The sequence below is a fragment of the Aulonocara sp. 'chitande type north' Nkhata Bay genome, linkage group LG13, assembly GCF_057382095.1.
Source record: "Aulonocara sp. 'chitande type north' Nkhata Bay isolate Kocher_YH1m ecotype deep benthic linkage group LG13, A_spYH_male_GT1.1, whole genome shotgun sequence".
Lineage (NCBI taxonomy): Eukaryota > Metazoa > Chordata > Actinopteri > Cichliformes > Cichlidae > Aulonocara > Aulonocara sp. 'chitande type north' Nkhata Bay.
In genome coordinates, this window is record NC_141356.1 from 2,340,318 (window position 1) to 2,362,534 (window position 22,217).

General features: G+C 38.8%; 5 protein-coding genes across 5 annotated transcripts; all 5 read right to left on the reverse strand.

The window, feature by feature from the left end:
* Positions 1-468: 468 nt before the first annotated feature.
* Positions 469-2,674, reverse strand: LOC147315442 (uncharacterized). Its single transcript, XM_086258254.1, has one exon. The coding sequence runs from the start codon at positions 1,996-1,998 to the stop codon at positions 781-783; it is 1,218 nt and encodes a 405-aa protein (XP_086114380.1). The 5' UTR covers positions 1,999-2,674; the 3' UTR covers positions 469-780.
* Positions 2,675-3,545: 871 nt separating this feature from the next.
* Positions 3,546-6,167, reverse strand: LOC147315443 (uncharacterized). The gene has a single exon (XM_086258253.1). It carries the CDS (start codon positions 5,073-5,075, stop codon positions 3,858-3,860), a length of 1,218 nt encoding a protein of 405 aa, XP_086114379.1. The 5' UTR covers positions 5,076-6,167; the 3' UTR covers positions 3,546-3,857.
* Positions 6,168-6,678: 511 nt separating this feature from the next.
* On the reverse strand, positions 6,679-9,518 carry LOC147315444 (uncharacterized). The gene has a single exon (XM_086258251.1). The coding sequence runs from the start codon at positions 8,183-8,185 to the stop codon at positions 6,968-6,970; it is 1,218 nt and encodes a 405-aa protein (XP_086114377.1). The 5' UTR covers positions 8,186-9,518; the 3' UTR covers positions 6,679-6,967.
* A 1,807-nt stretch (positions 9,519-11,325) lies between these two features.
* On the reverse strand, positions 11,326-13,531 carry LOC147315445 (uncharacterized). Its single transcript, XM_086258255.1, has one exon. It carries the CDS (start codon positions 12,854-12,856, stop codon positions 11,639-11,641), a length of 1,218 nt encoding a protein of 405 aa, XP_086114381.1. The 5' UTR covers positions 12,857-13,531; the 3' UTR covers positions 11,326-11,638.
* Positions 13,532-14,402: 871 nt separating this feature from the next.
* On the reverse strand, positions 14,403-17,314 carry LOC147315446 (uncharacterized). The gene has a single exon (XM_086258256.1). It carries the CDS (start codon positions 15,931-15,933, stop codon positions 14,716-14,718), a length of 1,218 nt encoding a protein of 405 aa, XP_086114382.1. The 5' UTR covers positions 15,934-17,314; the 3' UTR covers positions 14,403-14,715.
* Between the last annotated feature and the right edge of the window lie 4,903 nt (positions 17,315-22,217).

The following is a 22,217-nucleotide window of genomic DNA, read 5'->3' on the forward strand; positions in this document are numbered from 1 at the left end:
AAGAATTAATCCTGCATTTGTGTGATTGAAATGTGTGTGCAGTGACACTGTTTTAAAGATTTGGCCTAAATAATTCTGGAGTGAATGAGCCTAAACATGATGACCGGACTAATGACACCATATCACCTGTGACACTCACACACGCACGTATGACTTTGCCAGTTTCAGCTGAAACAATTTCAGTGTTTCAAACCATGTTCCAGAGTTTTTAGTTCACCGTTCATGAGGTTTCAAGAAGAAAATGAAAGACAGATCTGAATGTTTGAAAGTGTTTTGGAAAAACTCTGTAAAGATTAGATGAACAATACTCAAAGGATAAATTCAACTGTTTTATTTTGTTAGATAAGTTGAAAAAAAAGTTAAACAAGCAAGTAAATAACGAAACAAGGTTAAATGAAGTAAGAGCAAAAAGTTAACAAGTAAATAACGAAACAAGGTTAAATGAGGTAAGAGCAAAAAGTTAACAAGTAAATAACGAAACAAGGTTAAATGAGGTAAGAGCAAAAAGTTAACAAGTAAATAAAGAAACAAGGTTAAATGAAGTAAGAGCAAAAAGTTAACAAGTAAATAAAGAAACAAGGTAGAGGAGAGAAAACCCCAACAATCCCCTCTGAGCAAGCACTAGGCGACAGTGGGGAGGAAAAACTGCCTTTAAACGGGCAGAAACCTCCGGCAGAACCAGGCTCAGGAGGGGGCAGTCAACTGCCGGGACTGGTTGGGGGGGTGAACAGAGGTGGAGCAAGACGAGGCTACATCAGTTGAAGAAGCAGTATTGTCCCTCTACCGGAAAAAGCTGAAGAATCTTTTCTTCTTTTTCATGGACTTTTCCACGAGCGCCTTTTTGTCCAGGATGAGGGTTCTCAACTCATCGATGGTTTCTGTGTTTTGCCTCTCTAGTTTCTTGCATGTTTGTTCCACCTGTTCTAATGTTGCTTGTGTTTCTTCAAGCTTTTCTTTGAGGTCTTTGGATGTTGCCTCCTGTGTCAGCTTTGCCTTCTGCAGGTCTGCATTTCTCACTTGATCTTCTTTGTGCAGGCCTTCTAGCTGCTCATTTCTTTTCTGGATATCGCGGAGCGTACACTGCAGGTCCTCATGCGTTTTGTCTTGTTTTTGCTTTTGGGCCTGCATTTCTGTGTTTTCCCGCTTCAAGTTGTTGAATTCCAACAATATCCCCTTAATGAGCTCTGAGTTGTTTTTGGCCATGTGATCAATCTTTTTCTGCATGTGTGAGCATCGTTTTTCTAGTGTTTCCTTTTCTGCCTCCAGCTCACTTGTTTTGACCTTCAGTTCATCACAGAATCCTTGCAACTTTTGATTTTTACTCTCAAAGTCCTTGATAATGCACTTTTCTTCTGGCAGTCTTTCTTTCTGTTGCTCTCTCTCTTGAAGGAGGTCTTTATTTTGGACCAATGTTTGTTCCAACTCTGCCTTCACCATTCGGTACTTTTCCTGCATGCCTTGGAGCTCGCGCTGCAGGTCTTTTTGCTTTGTGTCCTGTTGTTCCTTCTGTTGGAGGACTTCTTTATTTTTTTCTTCAGCTTCATCAAGCTTTCTTTGGAGCAGGTGATTCATTTGGTCCATGTATTGCAGATCCCACTCCATTTGATCAATCGTCGCTTTCCTGCCTTGAAGCTGCTCGGACATTTCTTTAACTTCAGCGCTCTTTTTCTTGTTTTCTTTGATGAGGGATACAATCTGCTCTCTGGCTTGAGCAAACTTGATCCCCCAGCCCTCATTAATAATGTTGATGTCGGGCTGGCGCTGTAGTGTTTCTTCCAGGTGTTTGTTTTGTGCTTCCATCTGTAAGCACTTCTTCTCCAGGTGACGTTTTTCTTCTTCAATTTGTCGAATTTTGTTCTGGAGATGGTTGTTTTCATTCCTACTCTCCTGTAATGCCCTTTGGATGGATAAGAGGCCATTTGGAGAAATTGGCCGGCCACGCGTGGAAGGAGAGGCGGCGAAATCTTTTTGTCTCGGTTGCCGTAATCTTGGATACATGTTGGCGTTTGTATCCGATGACTCTGAGAGGTTTCCAAATTTTTCTGTAGTCAACGTTTGAAGGCTGCAAACACAAAGGCTGCGAAGAAACGAACTGAAAATTGCTGTTTCTCACCCCTATTTATAGAAAAACTTCAAAGGATCCTTGTGACATCCTTGTGACATCCTTGTGACATCCTTGTGACATCATCACTCCTAAGCCAATCAGATTGTCACATGACATTTTGGAATGTGGAATGGGGATATGTTTTTTTTTAAACAGTTTTCAAATGTAACTTAATATTTAAGTGTTTCTTACTTGACCCGCTTAGTCGATTAAAAAGTTAATTGCCACGAACACCCCTAATGTTATATAACAGACCACAGAAAAAAGACAGGTTTTTTTCTACGTGACAGAGCTATAATAAATGTTTTGTTTTTTTAATTATCCTACTTTTTCTAAAAGGGAACATTATTTAAAGAATATGTATTTAATTAAAAACTCTGTATTCATCTAAAGGGTATACCAAGAAGGGTGAGCTTCCTGCTTGAAAAGGAAATGACCAAAATAAATGTATTTCTCTGCAATTACAAACTCTGTGTAAACAGTCTTGGTGTCAAAATAAAGCTAACACTGGTGAGATGTCATCAGAGCTGTAAATATTACTGCAGATGTTACTATGTCAAAGTTACTGTGACTCAAACATAGAAAAAAAGATTTTTTATTTCCCTCACCTAATTTTTAAAAGTATTTTATAGCATATAACACGTTTGAAAATATGCTTTGGTTCACATTTAACTCCAGAAAATCATAAATCAAAATAGGGATATTACCTGTCCACAGATTCATGGTGCAGTAACTGCTCTTTTAACTGTCTGGTGTCTTTGCTCTTTGTTTGGTGTTTGTAGACATGGTTTACATGAGTTTTTAGCTGAGATTCAGAGGTTTCTGTGGACACTACTCATGTCAGCACTTATATTTCTGACCTCGTGTTATAATCGATTAAACGTGGTCTCCTCTCTTTTGCCCCCATTTTTGATGTTGTGGGTGCAAATGATCAGGCGTGACATTCTCATAATAAATCAGATAAAATACTGCAAAGAATTAATCCTGCATTTGTGTGATTGAAATGTGTGTGCAGTGACACTGTTTTAAAGATTTGGCCTAAATAATTCTGGAGTGAATGAGCCTAAACATGATGACCGGACTAATGACACCATATCACCTGTGACACTCACACACGCACGTATGACTTTGCCAGTTTCAGCTGAAACAATTTCAGTGTTTCAAACCATGTTCCAGAGTTTTTAGTTCACCGTTCATGAGGTTTCAAGAAGAAAATGAAAGACAGATCTGAATGTTTGAAAGTGTTTTGGAAAAACTCTGTAAAGATTAGATGAACAATACTCAAAGGATAAATTCAACTGTTTTATTTTGTTAGATAAGTTGAAAAAAAAGTTAAACAAGCAAGTAAATAACGAAACAAGGTTAAATGAAGTAAGAGCAAAAAGTTAACAAGTAAATAACGAAACAAGGTTAAATGAGGTAAGAGCAAAAAGTTAACAAGTAAATAACGAAACAAGGTTAAATGAGGTAAGAGCAAAAAGTTAACAAGTAAATAAAGAAACAAGGTTAAATGAAGTAAGAGCAAAAAGTTAACAAGTAAATAAAGAAACAAGGTAGAGGAGAGAAAACCCCAACAATCCCCTCTGAGCAAGCACTAGGCGACAGTGGGGAGGAAAAACTGCCTTTAAACGGGCAGAAACCTCCGGCAGAACCAGGCTCAGGAGGGGGCAGTCAACTGCCGGGACTGGTTGGGGGGGTGAACAGAGGTGGAGCAAGACGAGGCTACATCAGTTGAAGAAGCAGTATTGTCCCTCTACCGGAAAAAGCTGAAGAATCTTTTCTTCTTTTTCATGGACTTTTCCACGAGCGCCTTTTTGTCCAGGATGAGGGTTCTCAACTCATCGATGGTTTCTGTGTTTTGCCTCTCTAGTTTCTTGCATGTTTGTTCCACCTGTTCTAATGTTGCTTGTGTTTCTTCAAGCTTTTCTTTGAGGTCTTTGGATGTTGCCTCCTGTGTCAGCTTTGCCTTCTGCAGGTCTGCATTTCTCACTTGATCTTCTTTGTGCAGGCCTTCTAGCTGCTCATTTCTTTTCTGGATATCGCGGAGCGTACACTGCAGGTCCTCATGCGTTTTGTCTTGTTTTTGCTTTTGGGCCTGCATTTCTGTGTTTTCCCGCTTCAAGTTGTTGAATTCCAACAATATCCCCTTAATGAGCTCTGAGTTGTTTTTGGCCATGTGATCAATCTTTTTCTGCATGTGTGAGCATCGTTTTTCTAGTGTTTCCTTTTCTGCCTCCAGCTCACTTGTTTTGACCTTCAGTTCATCACAGAATCCTTGCAACTTTTGATTTTTACTCTCAAAGTCCTTGATAATGCACTTTTCTTCTGGCAGTCTTTCTTTCTGTTGCTCTCTCTCTTGAAGGAGGTCTTTATTTTGGACCAATGTTTGTTCCAACTCTGCCTTCACCATTCGGTACTTTTCCTGCATGCCTTGGAGCTCGCGCTGCAGGTCTTTTTGCTTTGTGTCCTGTTGTTCCTTCTGTTGGAGGACTTCTTTATTTTTTTCTTCAGCTTCATCAAGCTTTCTTTGGAGCAGGTGATTCATTTGGTCCATGTATTGCAGATCCCACTCCATTTGATCAATCGTCGCTTTCCTGCCTTGAAGCTGCTCGGACATTTCTTTAACTTCAGCGCTCTTTTTCTTGTTTTCTTTGATGAGGGATACAATCTGCTCTCTGGCTTGAGCAAACTTGATCCCCCAGCCCTCATTAATAATGTTGATGTCGGGCTGGCGCTGTAGTGTTTCTTCCAGGTGTTTGTTTTGTGCTTCCATCTGTAAGCACTTCTTCTCCAGGTGACGTTTTTCTTCTTCAATTTGTCGAATTTTGTTCTGGAGATGGTTGTTTTCATTCCTACTCTCCTGTAATGCCCTTTGGATGGATAAGAGGCCATTTGGAGAAATTGGCCGGCCACGCGTGGAAGGAGAGGCGGCGAAATCTTTTTGTCTCGGTTGCCGTAATCTTGGATACATGTTGGCGTTTGTATCCGATGACTCTGAGAGGTTTCCAAATTTTTCTGTAGTCAACGTTTGAAGGCTGCAAACACAAAGGCTGCGAAGAAACGAACTGAAAATTGCTGTTTCTCACCCCTATTTATAGAAAAACTTCAAAGGATCCTTGTGACATCCTTGTGACATCCTTGTGACATCATCACTCCTAAGCCAATCAGATTGTCACATGACATTTTGGAATGTGGAATGGGGATATGTTTTTTTTTAAACAGTTTTCAAATGTAACTTAATATTTAAGTGTTTCTTACTTGACCCGCTTAGTCGATTAAAAAGTTAATTGCCACGAACACCCCTAATGTTATATAACAGACCACAGAAAAAAGACAGGTTTTTTTCTACGTGACAGAGCTATAATAAATGTTTTGTTTTTTTAATTATCCTACTTTTTCTAAAAGGGAACATTATTTAAAGAATATGTATTTAATTAAAAACTCTGTATTCATCTAAAGGGTATACCAAGAAGGGTGAGCTTCCTGCTTGAAAAGGAAATGACCAAAATAAATGTATTTCTCTGCAATTACAAACTCTGTGTAAACAGTCTTGGTGTCAAAATAAAGCTAACACTGGTGAGATGTCATCAGAGCTGTAAATATTACTGCAGATGTTACTATGTCAAAGTTACTGTGACTCAAACATAGAAAAAATGATTTTTTATTTCCCTCACCTAATTTTTAAAAGTATTTTATAGCATATAACACGTTTGAAAATATGCTTTGGTTCACATTTAACTCCAGAAAATCATAAATCAAAATAGGGATATTACCTGTCCACAGATTCATGGTGCAGTAACTGCTCTTTTAACTGTCTGGTGTCTTTGCTTTGTTTGGTGTTTGTAGACATGGTTTACATGAGTTTTTAGCTGAGATTCAGAGGTTTCTGTGGACACTACTCATGTCAGCACTTATATTTCTGACCTCGTGTTATAATCGATTAAACGTGGTCTCCTCTCTTTTGCCCCCATTTTTGATGTTGTGGGTGCAAATGATCAGGCGTGACATTCTCATAATAAATCAGATAAAATACTGCAAAGAATTAATCCTGCATTTGTGTGATTGAAATGTGTGTGCAGTGACACTGTTTAAAGATTTGGCCTAAATAATTCTGGAGTGAATGAGCCTAAACATGATGACCGGACTAGTGACACCATATCACCTGTGACACTCACACACGCACGTATGACTTTGCCAGTTTCAGCTGAAACAATTTCAGTGTTTCAAACCATGTTCCAGAGTTTTTAGTTCACCGTTCATGAGGTTTCAAGAAGAAAATGAAAGACAGATCTGAATGTTTGAAAGTGTTTTGGAAAAACTCTGTAAAGATTAGATGAACAATACTCAAAGGATAAATTCAACTGTTTTATTTTGTTAGATAAGTTGAAAAAAAGTTAAACAAGCAAGTAAATAACGAAACAAGGTTAAATGAAGTAAGAGCAAAAAGTTAACAAGTAAATAACGAAACAAGGTTAAATGAGGTAAGTTCAAAAAGTTAACAAGTAAATAACGAAACAAGGTTAAATGAGGTAAGTTCAAAAAGTTAACAAGTAAATAACGAAACAAGGTTAAATGAGGTAAGTTCAAAAAGTTAACAAGTAAATAACGAAACAAGGTTAAATGAGGTAAGTTCAAAAAGTTAACAAGTAAATAACGAAACAAGGTAGAGGAGAGAAAACCCCAACAATCCCCTCTGAGCAAGCACTAGGCGACAGTGGGGAGGAAAAACTGCCTTTAAACGGGCAGAAACCTCCGGCAGAACCAGGCTCAGGAGGGGGCAGTCAACTGCCGGGACTGGTTGGGGGGGTGAACAGAGGTGGAGCAAGACGAGGCTACATCAGTTGAAGAAGCAATATTGTCCCTCTACCGGAAAAAGCTGAAGAATCTTTTCTTCTTTTTCATGGACTTTTCCACGAGCGCCTTTTTGTCCAGGATGAGGGTTCTCAACTCATCGATGGTTTCTGTGTTTTGCCTCTCTAGTTTCTTGCATGTTTGTTCCACCTGTTCTAATGTTGCTTGTGTTTCTTCAAGCTTTTCTTTGAGGTCTTTGGATGTTGCCTCCTGTGTCAGCTTTGCCTTCTGCAGGTCTGCATTTCTCACTTGATCTTCTTTGTGCAGGCCTTCTAGCTGCTCATTTCTTTTCTGGATATCGCGGAGCGTACACTGCAGGTCCTCATGCGTTTTGTCTTGTTTTTGCTTTTGGGCCTGCATTTCTGTGTTTTCCCGCTTCAAGTTGTTGAATTCCAACAATATCCCCTTAATGAGCTCTGAGTTGTTTTTGGCCATGTGATCAATCTTTTTCTGCATGTGTGAGCATCGTTTTTCTAGTGTTTCCTTTTCTCCCTCCAGCTCACTTGTTTTGACCTTCAGTTCATCACAGAATCCTTGCAACTTTTGATTTTTACTCTCAAAGTCCTTGATAATGCACTTTTCTTCTGGCAGTCTTTCTTTCTGTTGCTCTTTCTCTTGAAGGAGGTCTTTATTTTGGACCAATGTTTGTTCCAACTCTGCCTTCACCATTCTGTACTTTTCCTGCATGCCTTGGAGCTCGCGCTGCAGGTCTTTTTGCTTTGTGTCCTGTTGTTCCTTCTGTTGGAGGACTTCTTTATTTTTTTCTTCAGCTTCATCAAGCTTTCTTTGGAGCAGGTGATTCATTTGGTCCATGTATTGCAGATCCCACTCCATTTGATCAATCGTCGCTTTCCTGCCTTGAAGCTGCTCGGACATTTCTTTAACTTCAGCGCTCTTTTTCTTGTTTTCTTTGATGAGGGATACAATCTGCTCTCTGGCTTGAGCAAACTTGATCCCCCAGCCCTCATTAATAATGTTGATGTCGGGCTGGCGCTGTAGTGTTTCTTCCAGGTGTTTGTTTTGTGCTTCCATCTGTAAGCACTTCTTCTCCAGGTGACGTTTTTCTTCTTCAATTTGTCGAATTTTGTTCTGGAGATGGTTGTTTTCATTCCTACTCTCCTGTAATGCCCTTTGGATGGATAAGAGGCCATTTGGAGAAATTGGCCGGCCACGCGTGGAAGGAGAGGCGGCGAAATCTTTTTGTCTCGGTTGCCGTAATCTTGGATACATGTTGGCGTTTGTATCCGATGACTCTGAGAGGTTTCCAAATTTTTCTGTAGTCAACGTTTGAAGGCTGCAAACACAAAGGCTGCGAAGAAACGAACTGAAAATTGCTGTTTCTCACCCCTATTTATAGAAAAACTTCAAAGGATCCTTGTGACATCCTTGTGACATCCTTGTGACTAGAGATGGCACGATACCACTTTTTTATGTCCGATACCGATACCGATATCATAAATTTGGATATCTGCCGATACCGATATGAATCCGATATAGTGTTTTTTAATCAACAAAACTGTTTTTTAAAATATCTTGCTGCATTTTGCAAGTCTGCAAGTTCATACTCAAGTTTAAAACAACAACTACACTAAAGCTATTCTGTTATACCTGTATACAAAAAAAAATTTCATAGTTCAGCAATACTGATCAATCTAATAAACTTAGACCTACACCATCCTCCCTATTCTGGTATTTTAAAGAGTACTTAGCGTAAATATTAAGCAACCTAACTAATAGGGTTCCAACTCCCAGCAACAACAAAATTAAATAAATAAAAAATAGGGAACCACCCCTCACGCTCCACCTCATGATGCTTAATCGACGTAATCAACCTTAATTTGATGCAGTGTGAAAAAAAATGCACAGAAATCAATTATTTTTCAAGAAATATTAAATAGATTCAACATCTTTCTTCAACAAAATTGCAGACTGCACAGATGGTACCTTCCCAAAGGAAAAAGTACTATAGCTTACTAGGGTATATATATTAGACTTAATAGTCACTATGTACAGTAATTGACTTCTATTCATTTTACATCAAATTAAAACTTTGGGTGTCAGATAATTATTTATTAAAAGCTAGACATTTTAAATGAGAATAAGAAAGAAAAGTATGTCTTTGTGCCCCCTTTTCCCAGTTAATGCCCTATCAGCCCCCCTGGCTAAACTTTGCTAGATCCGCCCCTGCACAGTTACCAGCCGTCAGCTACGTAGAAAAAGATCCTGGTGTAGAAATTAATATTAAATAAATTCTAACAACAGCTTATCAAGCTTAAACGTGCTGCTGTTGTTCAGCCGCTGGTTTGCTCTTTCTGGCGCAAAGTGGACCAAAAACAAACGAGAGACAGACTCACGACAGAAAAGCCGATCAGCTGATTTAAGCAGTTTCACGATTGAAGTAGCAGCCGGAGAGCGAGAGGCAGTCGCTTGTTAAGCTTAACGTGGGAATGCTTTACAAACATTCAGAGATGGACTTACACACTTGCTTTACTTCTCTCGGGGATAACTTTGTCGGAGATGAAATGCCGGGTTGCTAGCGAAGCTCCACATGCTATCCAGACCACTGACAGGTCGGGCATGCCACAGCTGCTCTATCACGTGATGCATACGTTCTGAGGTGAGTTACGGCGTGTTGCAAGTTTTGTGAGGTGCTTTCGTGATATTTAATGGATCGGGTTACATTTTTTATTTTTCTCCGATATCCGATCCAGTAATTTAGGTCAGTATCGGACCGATACCGATACGTAATATCGGATCGGTCCATCTCTACTTGTGACATCATCACTCCTAAGCCAATCAGATTGTCACATGACATTTTGGAATGTGGAATGGGGATATGTTTTTTTTTAAACAGTTTTCAAATGTAACTTAATATTTAAGTGTTTCTTACTTGACCCGCTTAGTCGATTAAAAAGTTAATTGCCACGAACACCCCTAATGTTATATAACAGACCACAGAAAAAAGACAGGTTTTTTTCTACGTGACAGAGCTATAATAAATGTTTTGTTTTTTTAATTATCCTACTTTTTCTAAAAGGGAACATTATTTAAAGAATATGTATTTAATTAAAAACTCTGTATTCATCTAAAGGGTATACCAAGAAGGGTGAGCTTCCTGCTTGAAAAGGAAATGACCAAAATAAATGTATTTCTCTGCAATTACAAACTCTGTGTAAACAGTCTTGGTGTCAAAATAAAGCTAACACTGGTGAGATGTCATCAGAGCTGTAAATATTACTGCAGATGTTACTATGTCAAAGTTACTGTGACTCAAACATAGAAAAAATGATTTTTTATTTCCCTCACCTAATTTTTAAAAGTATTTTATAGCATATAACACGTTTGAAAATATGCTTTGGTTCACATTTAACTCCAGAAAATCATAAATCAAAATAGGGATATTACCTGTCCACAGATTCATGGTGCAGTAACTGCTCTTTTAACTGTCTGGTGTCTTTGCTTTGTTTGGTGTTTGTAGACATGGTTTACATGAGTTTTTAGCTGAGATTCAGAGGTTTCTGTGGACACTACTCATGTCAGCACTTATATTTCTGACCTCGTGTTATAATCGATTAAACGTGGTCTCCTCTCTTTTGCCCCCATTTTTGATGTTGTGGGTGCAAATGATCAGGCGTGACATTCTCATAATAAATCAGATAAAATACTGCAAAGAATTAATCCTGCATTTGTGTGATTGAAATGTGTGTGCAGTGACACTGTTTTAAAGATTTGGCCTAAATAATTCTGGAGTGAATGAGCCTAAACATGATGACCGGACTAATGACACCATATCACCTGTGACACTCACACACGCACGTATGACTTTGCCAGTTTCAGCTGAAACAATTTCAGTGTTTCAAACCATGTTCCAGAGTTTTTAGTTCACCGTTCATGAGGTTTCAAGAAGAAAATGAAAGACAGATCTGAATGTTTGAAAGTGTTTTGGAAAAACTCTGTAAAGATTAGATGAACAATACTCAAAGGATAAATTCAACTGTTTTATTTTGTTAGATAAGTTGAAAAAAAAGTTAAACAAGCAAGTAAATAACGAAACAAGGTTAAATGAAGTAAGAGCAAAAAGTTAACAAGTAAATAACGAAACAGCAAAAAGTTAACAAGTAAATAACGAAACAAGGTTAAATGAGGTAAGAGCAAAAAGTTAACAAGTAAATAACGAAACAGCAAAAAGTTAACAAGTAAATAACGAAACAAGGTTAAATGAGGTAAGAGCAAAAAGTTAACAAGTAAATAACGAAACAGCAAAAAGTTAACAAGTAAATAACGAAACAAGGTTAAATGAGGTAAGAGCAAAAAGTTAACAAGTAAATAACGAAACAAGGTTAAATGAGGTAAGAGCAAAAAGTTAACAAGTAAATAACGAAACAAGGTTAAATGAGGTAAGAGCAAAAAGTTAACAAGTAAATAACGAAACAAGGTTAAATGAAGTAAGAGCAAAAAGTTAACAAGTAAATAACGAAACAAGGTAGAGGAGAGAAAACCCCAACAATCCCCTCTGAGCAAGCACTAGGCGACAGTGGGGAGGAAAAACTGCCTTTAAACGGGCAGAAACCTCCGGCAGAACCAGGCTCAGGAGGGGGCAGTCAACTGCCGGGACTGGTTGGGGGGGTGAACAGAGGTGGAGCAAGACGAGGCTACATCAGTTGAAGAAGCAGTATTGTCCCTCTACCGGAAAAAGCTGAAGAATCTTTTCTTCTTTTTCATGGACTTTTCCACGAGCGCCTTTTTGTCCAGGATGAGGGTTCTCAACTCATCGATGGTTTCTGTGTTTTGCCTCTCTAGTTTCTTGCATGTTTGTTCCACCTGTTCTAATGTTGCTTGTGTTTCTTCAAGCTTTTCTTTGAGGTCTTTGGATGTTGCCTCCTGTGTCAGCTTTGCCTTCTGCAGGTCTGCATTTCTCACTTGATCTTCTTTGTGCAGGCCTTCTAGCTGCTCATTTCTTTTCTGGATATCGCGGAGCGTACACTGCAGGTCCTCATGCGTTTTGTCTTGTTTTTGCTTTTGGGCCTGCATTTCTGTGTTTTCCCGCTTCAAGTTGTTGAATTCCAACAATATCCCCTTAATGAGCTCTGAGTTGTTTTTGGCCATGTGATCAATCTTTTTCAGCATGTGTGAGCATCGTTTTTCTAGTGTTTCCTTTTCTCCCTCCAGCTCACTTGTTTTGACCTTCAGTTCATCACAGAATCCTTGCAACTTTTGATTTTTACTCTCAAAGTCCTTGATAATGCACTTTTCTTCTGGCAGTCTTTCTTTCTGTTGCTCTCTCTCTTGAAGGAGGTCTTTATTTTGGACCAATGTTTGTTCCAACTCTGCCTTCACCATTCTGTACTTTTCCTGCATGCCTTGGAGCTCGCGCTGCAGGTCTTTTTGCTTTGTGTCCTGTTGTTCCTTCTGTTGGAGGACTTCTTTATTTTTTTCTTCAGCTTCATCAAGCTTTCTTTGGAGCAGGTGATTCATTTGGTCCATGTATTGCAGATCCCACTCCATTTGATCAATCGTCGCTTTCCTGCCTTGAAGCTGCTCGGACATTTCTTTAACTTCAGCGCTCTTTTTCTTGTTTTCTTTGATGAGGGATACAATCTGCTCTCTGGCTTGAGCAAACTTGATCCCCCAGCCCTCATTAATAATGTTGATGTCGGGCTGGCGCTGTAGTGTTTCTTCCAGGTGTTTGTTTTGTGCTTCCATCTGTAAGCACTTCTTCTCCAGGTGACGTTTTTCTTCTTCAATTTGTCGAATTTTGTTCTGGAGATGGTTGTTTTCATTCCTACTCTCCTGTAATGCCCTTTGGATGGATAAGAGGCCATTTGGAGAAATTGGCCGGCCACGCGTGGAAGGAGAGGCGGCGAAATCTTTTTGTCTCGGTTGCCGTAATCTTGGATACATGTTGGCGTTTGTATCCGATGACTCTGAGAGGTTTCCAAATTTTTCTGTAGTCAACGTTTGAAGGCTGCAAACACAAAGGCTGCGAAGAAACGAACTGAAAATTGCTGTTTCTCACCCCTATTTATAGAAAAACTTCAAAGGATCCTTGTGACATCCTTGTGACATCCTTGTGACATCCTTGTGACATCATCACTCCTAAGCCAATCAGATTGTCACATGACATTTTGGAATGTGGAATGGGGATATGTTTTTTTTTAAACAGTTTTCAAATGTAACTTAATATTTAAGTGTTTCTTACTTGACCCGCTTAGTCGATTAAAAAGTTAATTGCCACGAACACCCCTAATGTTATATAACAGACCACAGAAAAAAGACAGGTTTTTTTCTACGTGACAGAGCTATAATAAATGTTTTGTTTTTTTAATTATCCTACTTTTTCTAAAAGGGAACATTATTTAAAGAATATGTATTTAATTAAAAACTCTGTATTCATCTAAAGGGTATACCAAGAAGGGTGAGCTTCCTGCTTGAAAAGGAAATGACCAAAATAAATGTATTTCTCTGCAATTACAAACTCTGTGTAAACAGTCTTGGTGTCAAAATAAAGCTAACACTGGTGAGATGTCATCAGAGCTGTAAATATTACTGCAGATGTTACTATGTCAAAGTTACTGTGACTCAAACATAGAAAAAAAGATTTTTTATTTCCCTCACCTAATTTTTAAAAGTATTTTATAGCATATAACACGTTTGAAAATATGCTTTGGTTCACATTTAACTCCAGAAAATCATAAATCAAAATAGGGATATTACCTGTCCACAGATTCATGGTGCAGTAACTGCTCTTTTAACTGTCTGGTGTCTTTGCTCTTTGTTTGGTGTTTGTAGACATGGTTTACATGAGTTTTTAGCTGAGATTCAGAGGTTTCTGTGGACACTACTCATGTCAGCACTTATATTTCTGACCTCGTGTTATAATCGATTAAACGTGGTCTCCTCTCTTTTGCCCCCATTTTTGATGTTGTGGGTGCAAATGATCAGGCGTGACATTCTCATAATAAATCAGATAAAATACTGCAAAGAATTAATCCTGCATTTGTGTGATTGAAATGTGTGTGCAGTGACACTGTTTTAAAGATTTGGCCTAAATAATTCTGGAGTGAATGAGCCTAAACATGATGACCGGACTAATGACACCATATCACCTGTGACACTCACACACGCACGTATGACTTTGCCAGTTTCAGCTGAAACAATTTCAGTGTTTCAAACCATGTTCCAGAGTTTTTAGTTCACCGTTCATGAGGTTTCAAGAAGAAAATGAAAGACAGATCTGAATGTTTGAAAGTGTTTTGGAAAAACTCTGTAAAGATTAGATGAACAATACTCAAAGGATAAATTCAACTGTTTTATTTTGTTAGATAAGTTGAAAAAAAAGTTAAACAAGCAAGTAAATAACGAAACAAGGTTAAATGAAGTAAGAGCAAAAAGTTAACAAGTAAATAACGAAACAAGGTTAAATGAGGTAAGAGCAAAAAGTTAACAAGTAAATAACGAAACAAGGTTAAATGAGGTAAGAGCAAAAAGTTAACAAGTAAATAAAGAAACAAGGTTAAATGAAGTAAGAGCAAAAAGTTAACAAGTAAATAAAGAAACAAGGTAGAGGAGAGAAAACCCCAACAATCCCCTCTGAGCAAGCACTAGGCGACAGTGGGGAGGAAAAACTGCCTTTAAACGGGCAGAAACCTCCGGCAGAACCAGGCTCAGGAGGGGGCAGTCAACTGCCGGGACTGGTTGGGGGGGTGAACAGAGGTGGAGCAAGACGAGGCTACATCAGTTGAAGAAGCAATATTGTCCCTCTACCGGAAAAAGCTGAAGAATCTTTTCTTCTTTTTCATGGACTTTTCCACGAGCGCCTTTTTGTCCAGGATGAGGGTTCTCAACTCATCGATGGTTTCTGTGTTTTGCCTCTCTAGTTTCTTGCATGTTTGTTCCACCTGTTCTAATGTTGCTTGTGTTTCTTCAAGCTTTTCTTTGAGGTCTTTGGATGTTGCCTCCTGTGTCAGCTTTGCCTTCTGCAGGTCTGCATTTCTCACTTGATCTTCTTTGTGCAGGCCTTCTAGCTGCTCATTTCTTTTCTGGATATCGCGGAGCGTACACTGCAGGTCCTCATGCGTTTTGTCTTGTTTTTGCTTTTGGGCCTGCATTTCTGTGTTTTCCCGCTTCAAGTTGTTGAATTCCAACAATATCCCCTTAATGAGCTCTGAGTTGTTTTTGGCCATGTGATCAATCTTTTTCTGCATGTGTGAGCATCGTTTTTCTAGTGTTTCCTTTTCTGCCTCCAGCTCACTTGTTTTGACCTTCAGTTCATCACAGAATCCTTGCAACTTTTGATTTTTACTCTCAAAGTCCTTGATAATGCACTTTTCTTCTGGCAGTCTTTCTTTCTGTTGCTCTCTCTCTTGAAGGAGGTCTTTATTTTGGACCAATGTTTGTTCCAACTCTGCCTTCACCATTCGGTACTTTTCCTGCATGCCTTGGAGCTCGCGCTGCAGGTCTTTTTGCTTTGTGTCCTGTTGTTCCTTCTGTTGGAGGACTTCTTTATTTTTTTCTTCAGCTTCATCAAGCTTTCTTTGGAGCAGGTGATTCATTTGGTCCATGTATTGCAGATCCCACTCCATTTGATCAATCGTCGCTTTCCTGCCTTGAAGCTGCTCGGACATTTCTTTAACTTCAGCGCTCTTTTTCTTGTTTTCTTTGATGAGGGATACAATCTGCTCTCTGGCTTGAGCAAACTTGATCCCCCAGCCCTCATTAATAATGTTGATGTCGGGCTGGCGCTGTAGTGTTTCTTCCAGGTGTTTGTTTTGTGCTTCCATCTGTAAGCACTTCTTCTCCAGGTGACGTTTTTCTTCTTCAATTTGTCGAATTTTGTTCTGGAGATGGTTGTTTTCATTCCTACTCTCCTGTAATGCCCTTTGGATGGATAAGAGGCCATTTGGAGAAATTGGCCGGCCACGCGTGGAAGGAGAGGCGGCGAAATCTTTTTGTCTCGGTTGCCGTAATCTTGGATACATGTTGGCGTTTGTATCCGATGACTCTGAGAGGTTTCCAAATTTTTCTGTAGTCAACGTTTGAAGGCTGCAAACACAAAGGCTGCGAAGAAACGAACTGAAAATTGCTGTTTCTCACCCCTATTTATAGAAAAACTTCAAAGGATCCTTGTGACATCCTTGTGACATCCTTGTGACATCATCACTCCTAAGCCAATCAGATTGTCACATGACATTTTGGAATGTGGAATGGGGATATGTTTTTTTTTAAACAGTTTTCAAATGTAACTTAATATTTAAGTGTTTCTTACTTGACCCGCTTAGTCGATTAAAAAGTTAATTGCCACGAACACCCCTAATGTTATATAACAGACCACAGAAAAAAGACAGGTTTTTTTCTACGTGACAGAGCTATAATAAATGTTTTGTTTTTTTAATTATCCTACTTTTTCTAAAAGGGAACATTATTTAAAGAATATGTATTTAATTAAAAACTCTGTATTCATCTAAAGGGTATACCAAGAAGGGTGAGCTTCCTGCTTGAAAAGGAAATGACCAAAATAAATGTATTTCTCTGCAATTACAAACTCTGTGTAAACAGTCTTGGTGTCAAAATAAAGCTAACACTGGTGAGATGTCATCAGAGCTGTAAATATTACTGCAGATGTTACTATGTCAAAGTTACTGTGACTCAAACATAGAAAAAATGATTTTTTATTTCCCTCACCTAATTTTTAAAAGTATTTTATAGCATATAACACGTTTGAAAATATGCTTTGGTTCACATTTAACTCCAGAAAATCATAAATCAAAATATGGATATTACCTGTCCACAGATTCATGGTGCAGTAACTGCTCTTTTAACTGTCTGGTGTCTTTGCTTTGTTTGGTGTTTGTAGACATGGTTTACATGAGTTTTTAGCTGAGATTCAGAGGTTTCTGTGGACACTACTCATGTCAGCACTTATATTTCTGACCTCGTGTTATAATCGATTAAACGTGGTCTCCTCTCTTTTGCCCCCATTTTTGATGTTGTGGGTGCAAATGATCAGGCGTGACATTCTCATAATAAATCAGATAAAATACTGCAAAGAATTAATCCTGCATTTGTGTGATTGAAATGTGTGTGCAGTGACACTGTTTTAAAGATTTGGCCTAAATAATTCTGGAGTGAATGAGCCTAAACATGATGACCGGACTAATGACACCATATCACCTGTGACACTCACACACGCACGTATGACTTTGCCAGTTTCAGCTGAAACAATTTCAGTGTTTCAAACCATGTTCCAGAGTTTTTAGTTCACCGTTCATGAGGTTTCAAGAAGAAAATGAAAGACAGATCTGAATGTTTGAAAGTGTTTTGGAAAAACTCTGTAAAGATTAGATGAACAATACTCAAAGGATAAATTCAACTGTTTTATTTTGTTAGATAAGTTGAGAAAAAAGTTAAACAAGCAAGTAAATAACGAAACAAGGTTAAATGAAGTAAGAGCAAAAAGTTAACAAGTAAATAACGAAACAAGGTTAAATGAAGTAAGAGCAAAAAGTTAACAAGTAAATAACGAAACAAGGTTAAATGAGGTAAGAGCAAAAAGTTAACAAGTAAATAAAGAAACAAGGTTAAATGAGGTAAGAGCAAAAAGTTAACAAGTAAATAACGAAACAAGGTTAAATGAGGTAAGAGCAAAAAGTTAACAAGTAAATAACGAAACAAGGTTAAATGAGGTAAGAGCAAAAAGTTAACAAGTAAATAACGAAACAAGGTTAAATGAGGTAAGAGCAAAAAGTTAACAAGTAAATAACGAAACAAGGTAGAGGAGAGAAAACCCCAACAATCCCCTCTGAGCAAGCACTAGGCGACAGTGGGGAGGAAAAACTGCCTTTAAACGGGCAGAAACCTCCGGCAGAACCAGGCTCAGGAGGGGGCAGTCAACTGCCGGGACTGGTTGGGGGGGTGAACAGAGCAATAGTGATGGGATTTCCGGCTCTTTTTAGAGATCCGGCTCTTTCGGTTCGGCTCACTAAAAAGAGCCGGCTCTTTCGGCTCCAAACCGGCTCTTCAGGTTGTTTTGTTGCTTTAATTAATTTATTATTAACAATAATATAAAATTATGCACAAAAGGAATTACTAACGTAAAAAGTGGTTTTATTTATATATGTTTATATATAAATATATGCAGTGGCCCCTAGAGACAAAACACGTACAAACTCCAAAACACATTTCTAGCATGAACTGAACTTCCAAAGCAGAGCTACTAGATCACTTAAATTACACAATTGAAAGCATGTGTGTATTGTTTGTGTATTTATACACAGGCACTCATATATATATTCAAATAATTTAAAAAAAAAGTTCATTTACCTGTTATTACCACACATCAAATCCGGTCGTTGGTACTTGCTGGCTTGTGTAGCCACAAGATAACAAAGGCTCAACACTGCGCCCAGCATCCTGGAGCACTTCTGTTGTCTTTTGTACGTGTTTTGAGTTTTTATGTGCTTCTGAGTTTTTATATGCTTCTGAGTTTTTACGTGCTTCGGAGTTTGTACGTGTTTTTACGTGTTTTGGAGTTTTTACGTGTTTTGGAGTTTGTACGTGTTTTTACGTGTTTTGGAGTTTGTACATGCTTCAGAGTTCGTACGTGATTTGAAGTTTTTATGTGCTTTGTCTCTAGGGGCCACCGTAAATATACTTTTATTTATTCACTCCACATAAAATGTAATAAATAAATCATATAATACAAAAATCAACTATTCACATTTCAAGTTTTAACTATTTAAATTTTCAGCTTTTTCCTTTCACAAATTTAAAGTGAAAAGAACACAAAACACTGCAAACCACAACACAATTAAATATAAATTATAATATGAAAACTAAAAGAACATGCATATTCTCTGTCATATGGACCTGCATGAATAAACTTTCTCAATCCTTTATCATCTGCAACCGAAAATAGTTGTGGATGATTACTATACCTTTCTAATGTTGTTGTCCCTGCCTCTCTTTCTCTCTCTCTGGCTCTGTTCCTGTGCTACTGAGTGTAACTACCGCCCCTCCCCCCTCTGCCCAGCGTAAAGCACAAGGCTCGCGTGCAGAGTGAAGCGGAAAAAAAGTGCGAGAGAGAGGCTGAGAGAAAAAAAAAAAAAAAAACCCACGTGACGGCTCGCGATAAGGAGCCGGCTCGCGTCGTTCACGTCAAAGAGCCGGCTCTAAGAGCCATTTCGTTCGCGAACGACCCATCACTATGGAGCAAGACGAGGCTACATCAGTTGAAGAAGCAGTATTGTCCCTCTACCGGAAAAAGCTGAAGAATCTTTTCTTCTTTTTCATGGACTTTTCCACGAGCGCCTTTTTGTCCAGGATGAGGGTTCTCAACTCATCGATGGTTTCTGTGTTTTGCCTCTCTAGTTTCTTGCATGTTTGTTCCACCTGTTCTAATGTTGCTTGTGTTTCTTCAAGCTTTTCTTTGAGGTCTTTGGATGTTGCCTCCTGTGTCAGCTTTGCCTTCTGCAGGTCTGCATTTCTCACTTGATCTTCTTTGTGCAGGCCTTCTAGCTGCTCATTTCTTTTCTGGATATCGCGGAGCGTACACTGCAGGTCCTCATGCGTTTTGTCTTGTTTTTGCTTTTGGGCCTGCATTTCTGTGTTTTCCCGCTTCAAGTTGTTGAATTCCAACAATATCCCCTTAATGAGCTCTGAGTTGTTTTTGGCCATGTGATCAATCTTTTTCTGCATGTGTGAGCATCGTTTTTCTAGTGTTTCCTTTTCTGCCTCCAGCTCACTTGTTTTGACCTTCAGTTCATCACAGAATCCTTGCAACTTTTGATTTTTACTCTCAAAGTCCTTGATAATGCACTTTTCTTCTGGCAGTCTTTCTTTCTGTTGCTCTCTCTCTTGAAGGAGGTCTTTATTTTGGACCAATGTTTGTTCCAACTCTGCCTTCACCATTCTGTACTTTTCCTGCATGCCTCACAGCAGAGGGATAACGACGGCTATTCAACATCGTTACACGACACATTCGAGCTGCATGACGCAGACAAAGTGACTAAATCATCTTTTTGTGGTTTATTGTCTTTAAAGCAGCAGACAAAGCTGATGGCAGAAGATGTCAGAGAAGAACTTCAGGCCGTGGACTGAAAAGGTATTTTTTTCTTGTTATCAAAAGACATTTGGAGTGACAGCTTCTACAACTGGTTGTGCTAAAGTAAAGCTTACAGTCTAAGAAATCACAGTGTTGATATTCAGCACAAAGAGAAAAGCTCACTTGTTTGAAATTATTTACAATCATAGTTTTATAAATTCTGACTGTAAACATCTTTTACAGCTTTGATATTGTTTGACACTCGATATCAGGTGATAGGGTTTAATTTAAAGGTTTCTGTGTCCCAATGAGCCATTTACACTGACCAGTGTCAGTTTAACTGTAACACATTCATTCAGAGTTAGAAGCTCTACTTATGGAGAAACTTTCTAAGTCTAACAGGGGACAGGTACTCCTGCCCAAGTAACATGATATAACCCCACATACAGCCCAGCCATAAAATGAACCAAGTCATTTAATTCAAGACAGCATGGGACCAAATGCATGTAACCAGCCTGCACCAACCTGACATTTCTTCCTCCTGAATTAAATGAATGAATGAAGGTCATGCTAGGCGGTTGCTATGGTGGTTGCTGTGGACTTGGCTGGACCGCGTCCGATTCCTGTTATTAGCTGTCCGCCGTAGGAAGGCTGCGTTCCATTTACAAGTAGTGACAGTCTGTCGTAACTCGAACTCAAACCCCGCTTTCTTTAATTATAGGCCTTTTATAGCCGTTCATGACACGCACACACATAAAGCACGTTGCCTCACCATGAGAATGCAAGTTTACCTAACCTAACCTTAAAGTATCTGACATAGGATAGAAAAATGAAGCAACCAGAGATTTAATGATGAAGACTCTGGGTTCTGTAGTTCGCGTTTTACAGTCCTGAATGACTCTTTGCATATGATTTATTGAAGAGTAGTTTAGAATGCACTTTATATTTAGACTGTTGCTGTTTCATTTTTTTACATTGTTGCCGTGTTATGTCATGAATAAGGTTCACCTGCTGGGGGTTTGATGGATCAGCTGGACAATACAGTCAAAGACAGACTTCATTCATCATATGCAAGAATCCTAGTTGGATTTTTGTTGTCACTCATGTTTTTGAACCAAATATTGAAAACAATTCTAATTATTCAACACTAATTGTTTTATCCTATTGTAAAGTGTCCTTGGGTGACTTGAAAGGCGCTCATAAATAAAATTTATTATTATTATTATTATAATTCTGACAGACTGGATACCTGGTCAGGTCTACATTACCTTGTACTCAAGCATCCCAGGACAGAGCCCTGCCCCACCATGTGCCTGGGTGGATACGTGGTTATTAATATAAAAGGACCAATACTGAATATGAATATTTCATGAAAATTGAATTATAATACGAATTAGTAATAAGGGTTTCTCTGCGCCCTTATCTACCCCATACTCAAAGAGCTGCGGGCAGAGAGGGTGACAGGAGAGGATGGCACTGAAGAGAAGATGCTCGGTTTCTGGAGTCTCCTGGTCCTGTCAGTAGGATGCATCTGCTGTGTCTTCTCGTGGATGCTCACCTACCTTGACTCGTTCCAGCCTGGTATGGATTCCCAACACTGCGGACAGTGGCCCACGTCAGAGACGTTTAATATTGATTACATATGTCTGAATTGCTAACCCTAACCCTAGCTCAACAGACCACAATGCCCTGGACTGTCAGTATTATTACATGCTGTGAACATCCTTGATCACAGTTTATGTTGTAAAAGAGAAGGAATATTGAAAAAAAGATCAACATTGTGATATTATTTCTTCCAAACTGACCAGAAACATGCTTGTCAGACTCTCACAGCAAAGGATCAGACTCACTGTGCATGACAGCTCAGGCCAATGATGTCTGTTAGATTGTCAGTTGTTTAGTGCTTCTGTACAGTTAGGGTCACGTCTCTATTTCAGAATAATTAATATGCGGAAAACACTAAAAGTTGATTGTCTTCCAATATTCTAGCATAATTAAAAAACTTTGACTTTGTAAGTACATATTATTAGTCCTAATGCCAGTATGAGTCTTCATAACTCCTGCTTTGAAATACTGAACTTTAAAATTTACCTGATGAAAGATCATTTACAGTGGCACTCTGTCAGGATCATTCTGACTGTAAGATCACTGTATTAATCTGAATCCTTCTGAAATGTGCTGTGAATGAATGCTGATGCAACTCACTGTGGGAAAGCTGTTAAT

What these genes read in the sequence shown, in the direction of transcription:
- LOC147315446 (XM_086258256.1), bottom strand. Translation starts at nt 15,933, where the DNA reads ATGTATCCAAGATTACGGCAACCGAGACAAAAAGATTTCGCCGCCTCT.
- LOC147315444 (XM_086258251.1), bottom strand. Translation starts at nt 8,185, where the DNA reads ATGTATCCAAGATTACGGCAACCGAGACAAAAAGATTTCGCCGCCTCT.
- LOC147315442 (XM_086258254.1), bottom strand. Translation starts at nt 1,998, where the DNA reads ATGTATCCAAGATTACGGCAACCGAGACAAAAAGATTTCGCCGCCTCT.
- LOC147315443 (XM_086258253.1), bottom strand. Translation starts at nt 5,075, where the DNA reads ATGTATCCAAGATTACGGCAACCGAGACAAAAAGATTTCGCCGCCTCT.
- LOC147315445 (XM_086258255.1), bottom strand. Translation starts at nt 12,856, where the DNA reads ATGTATCCAAGATTACGGCAACCGAGACAAAAAGATTTCGCCGCCTCT.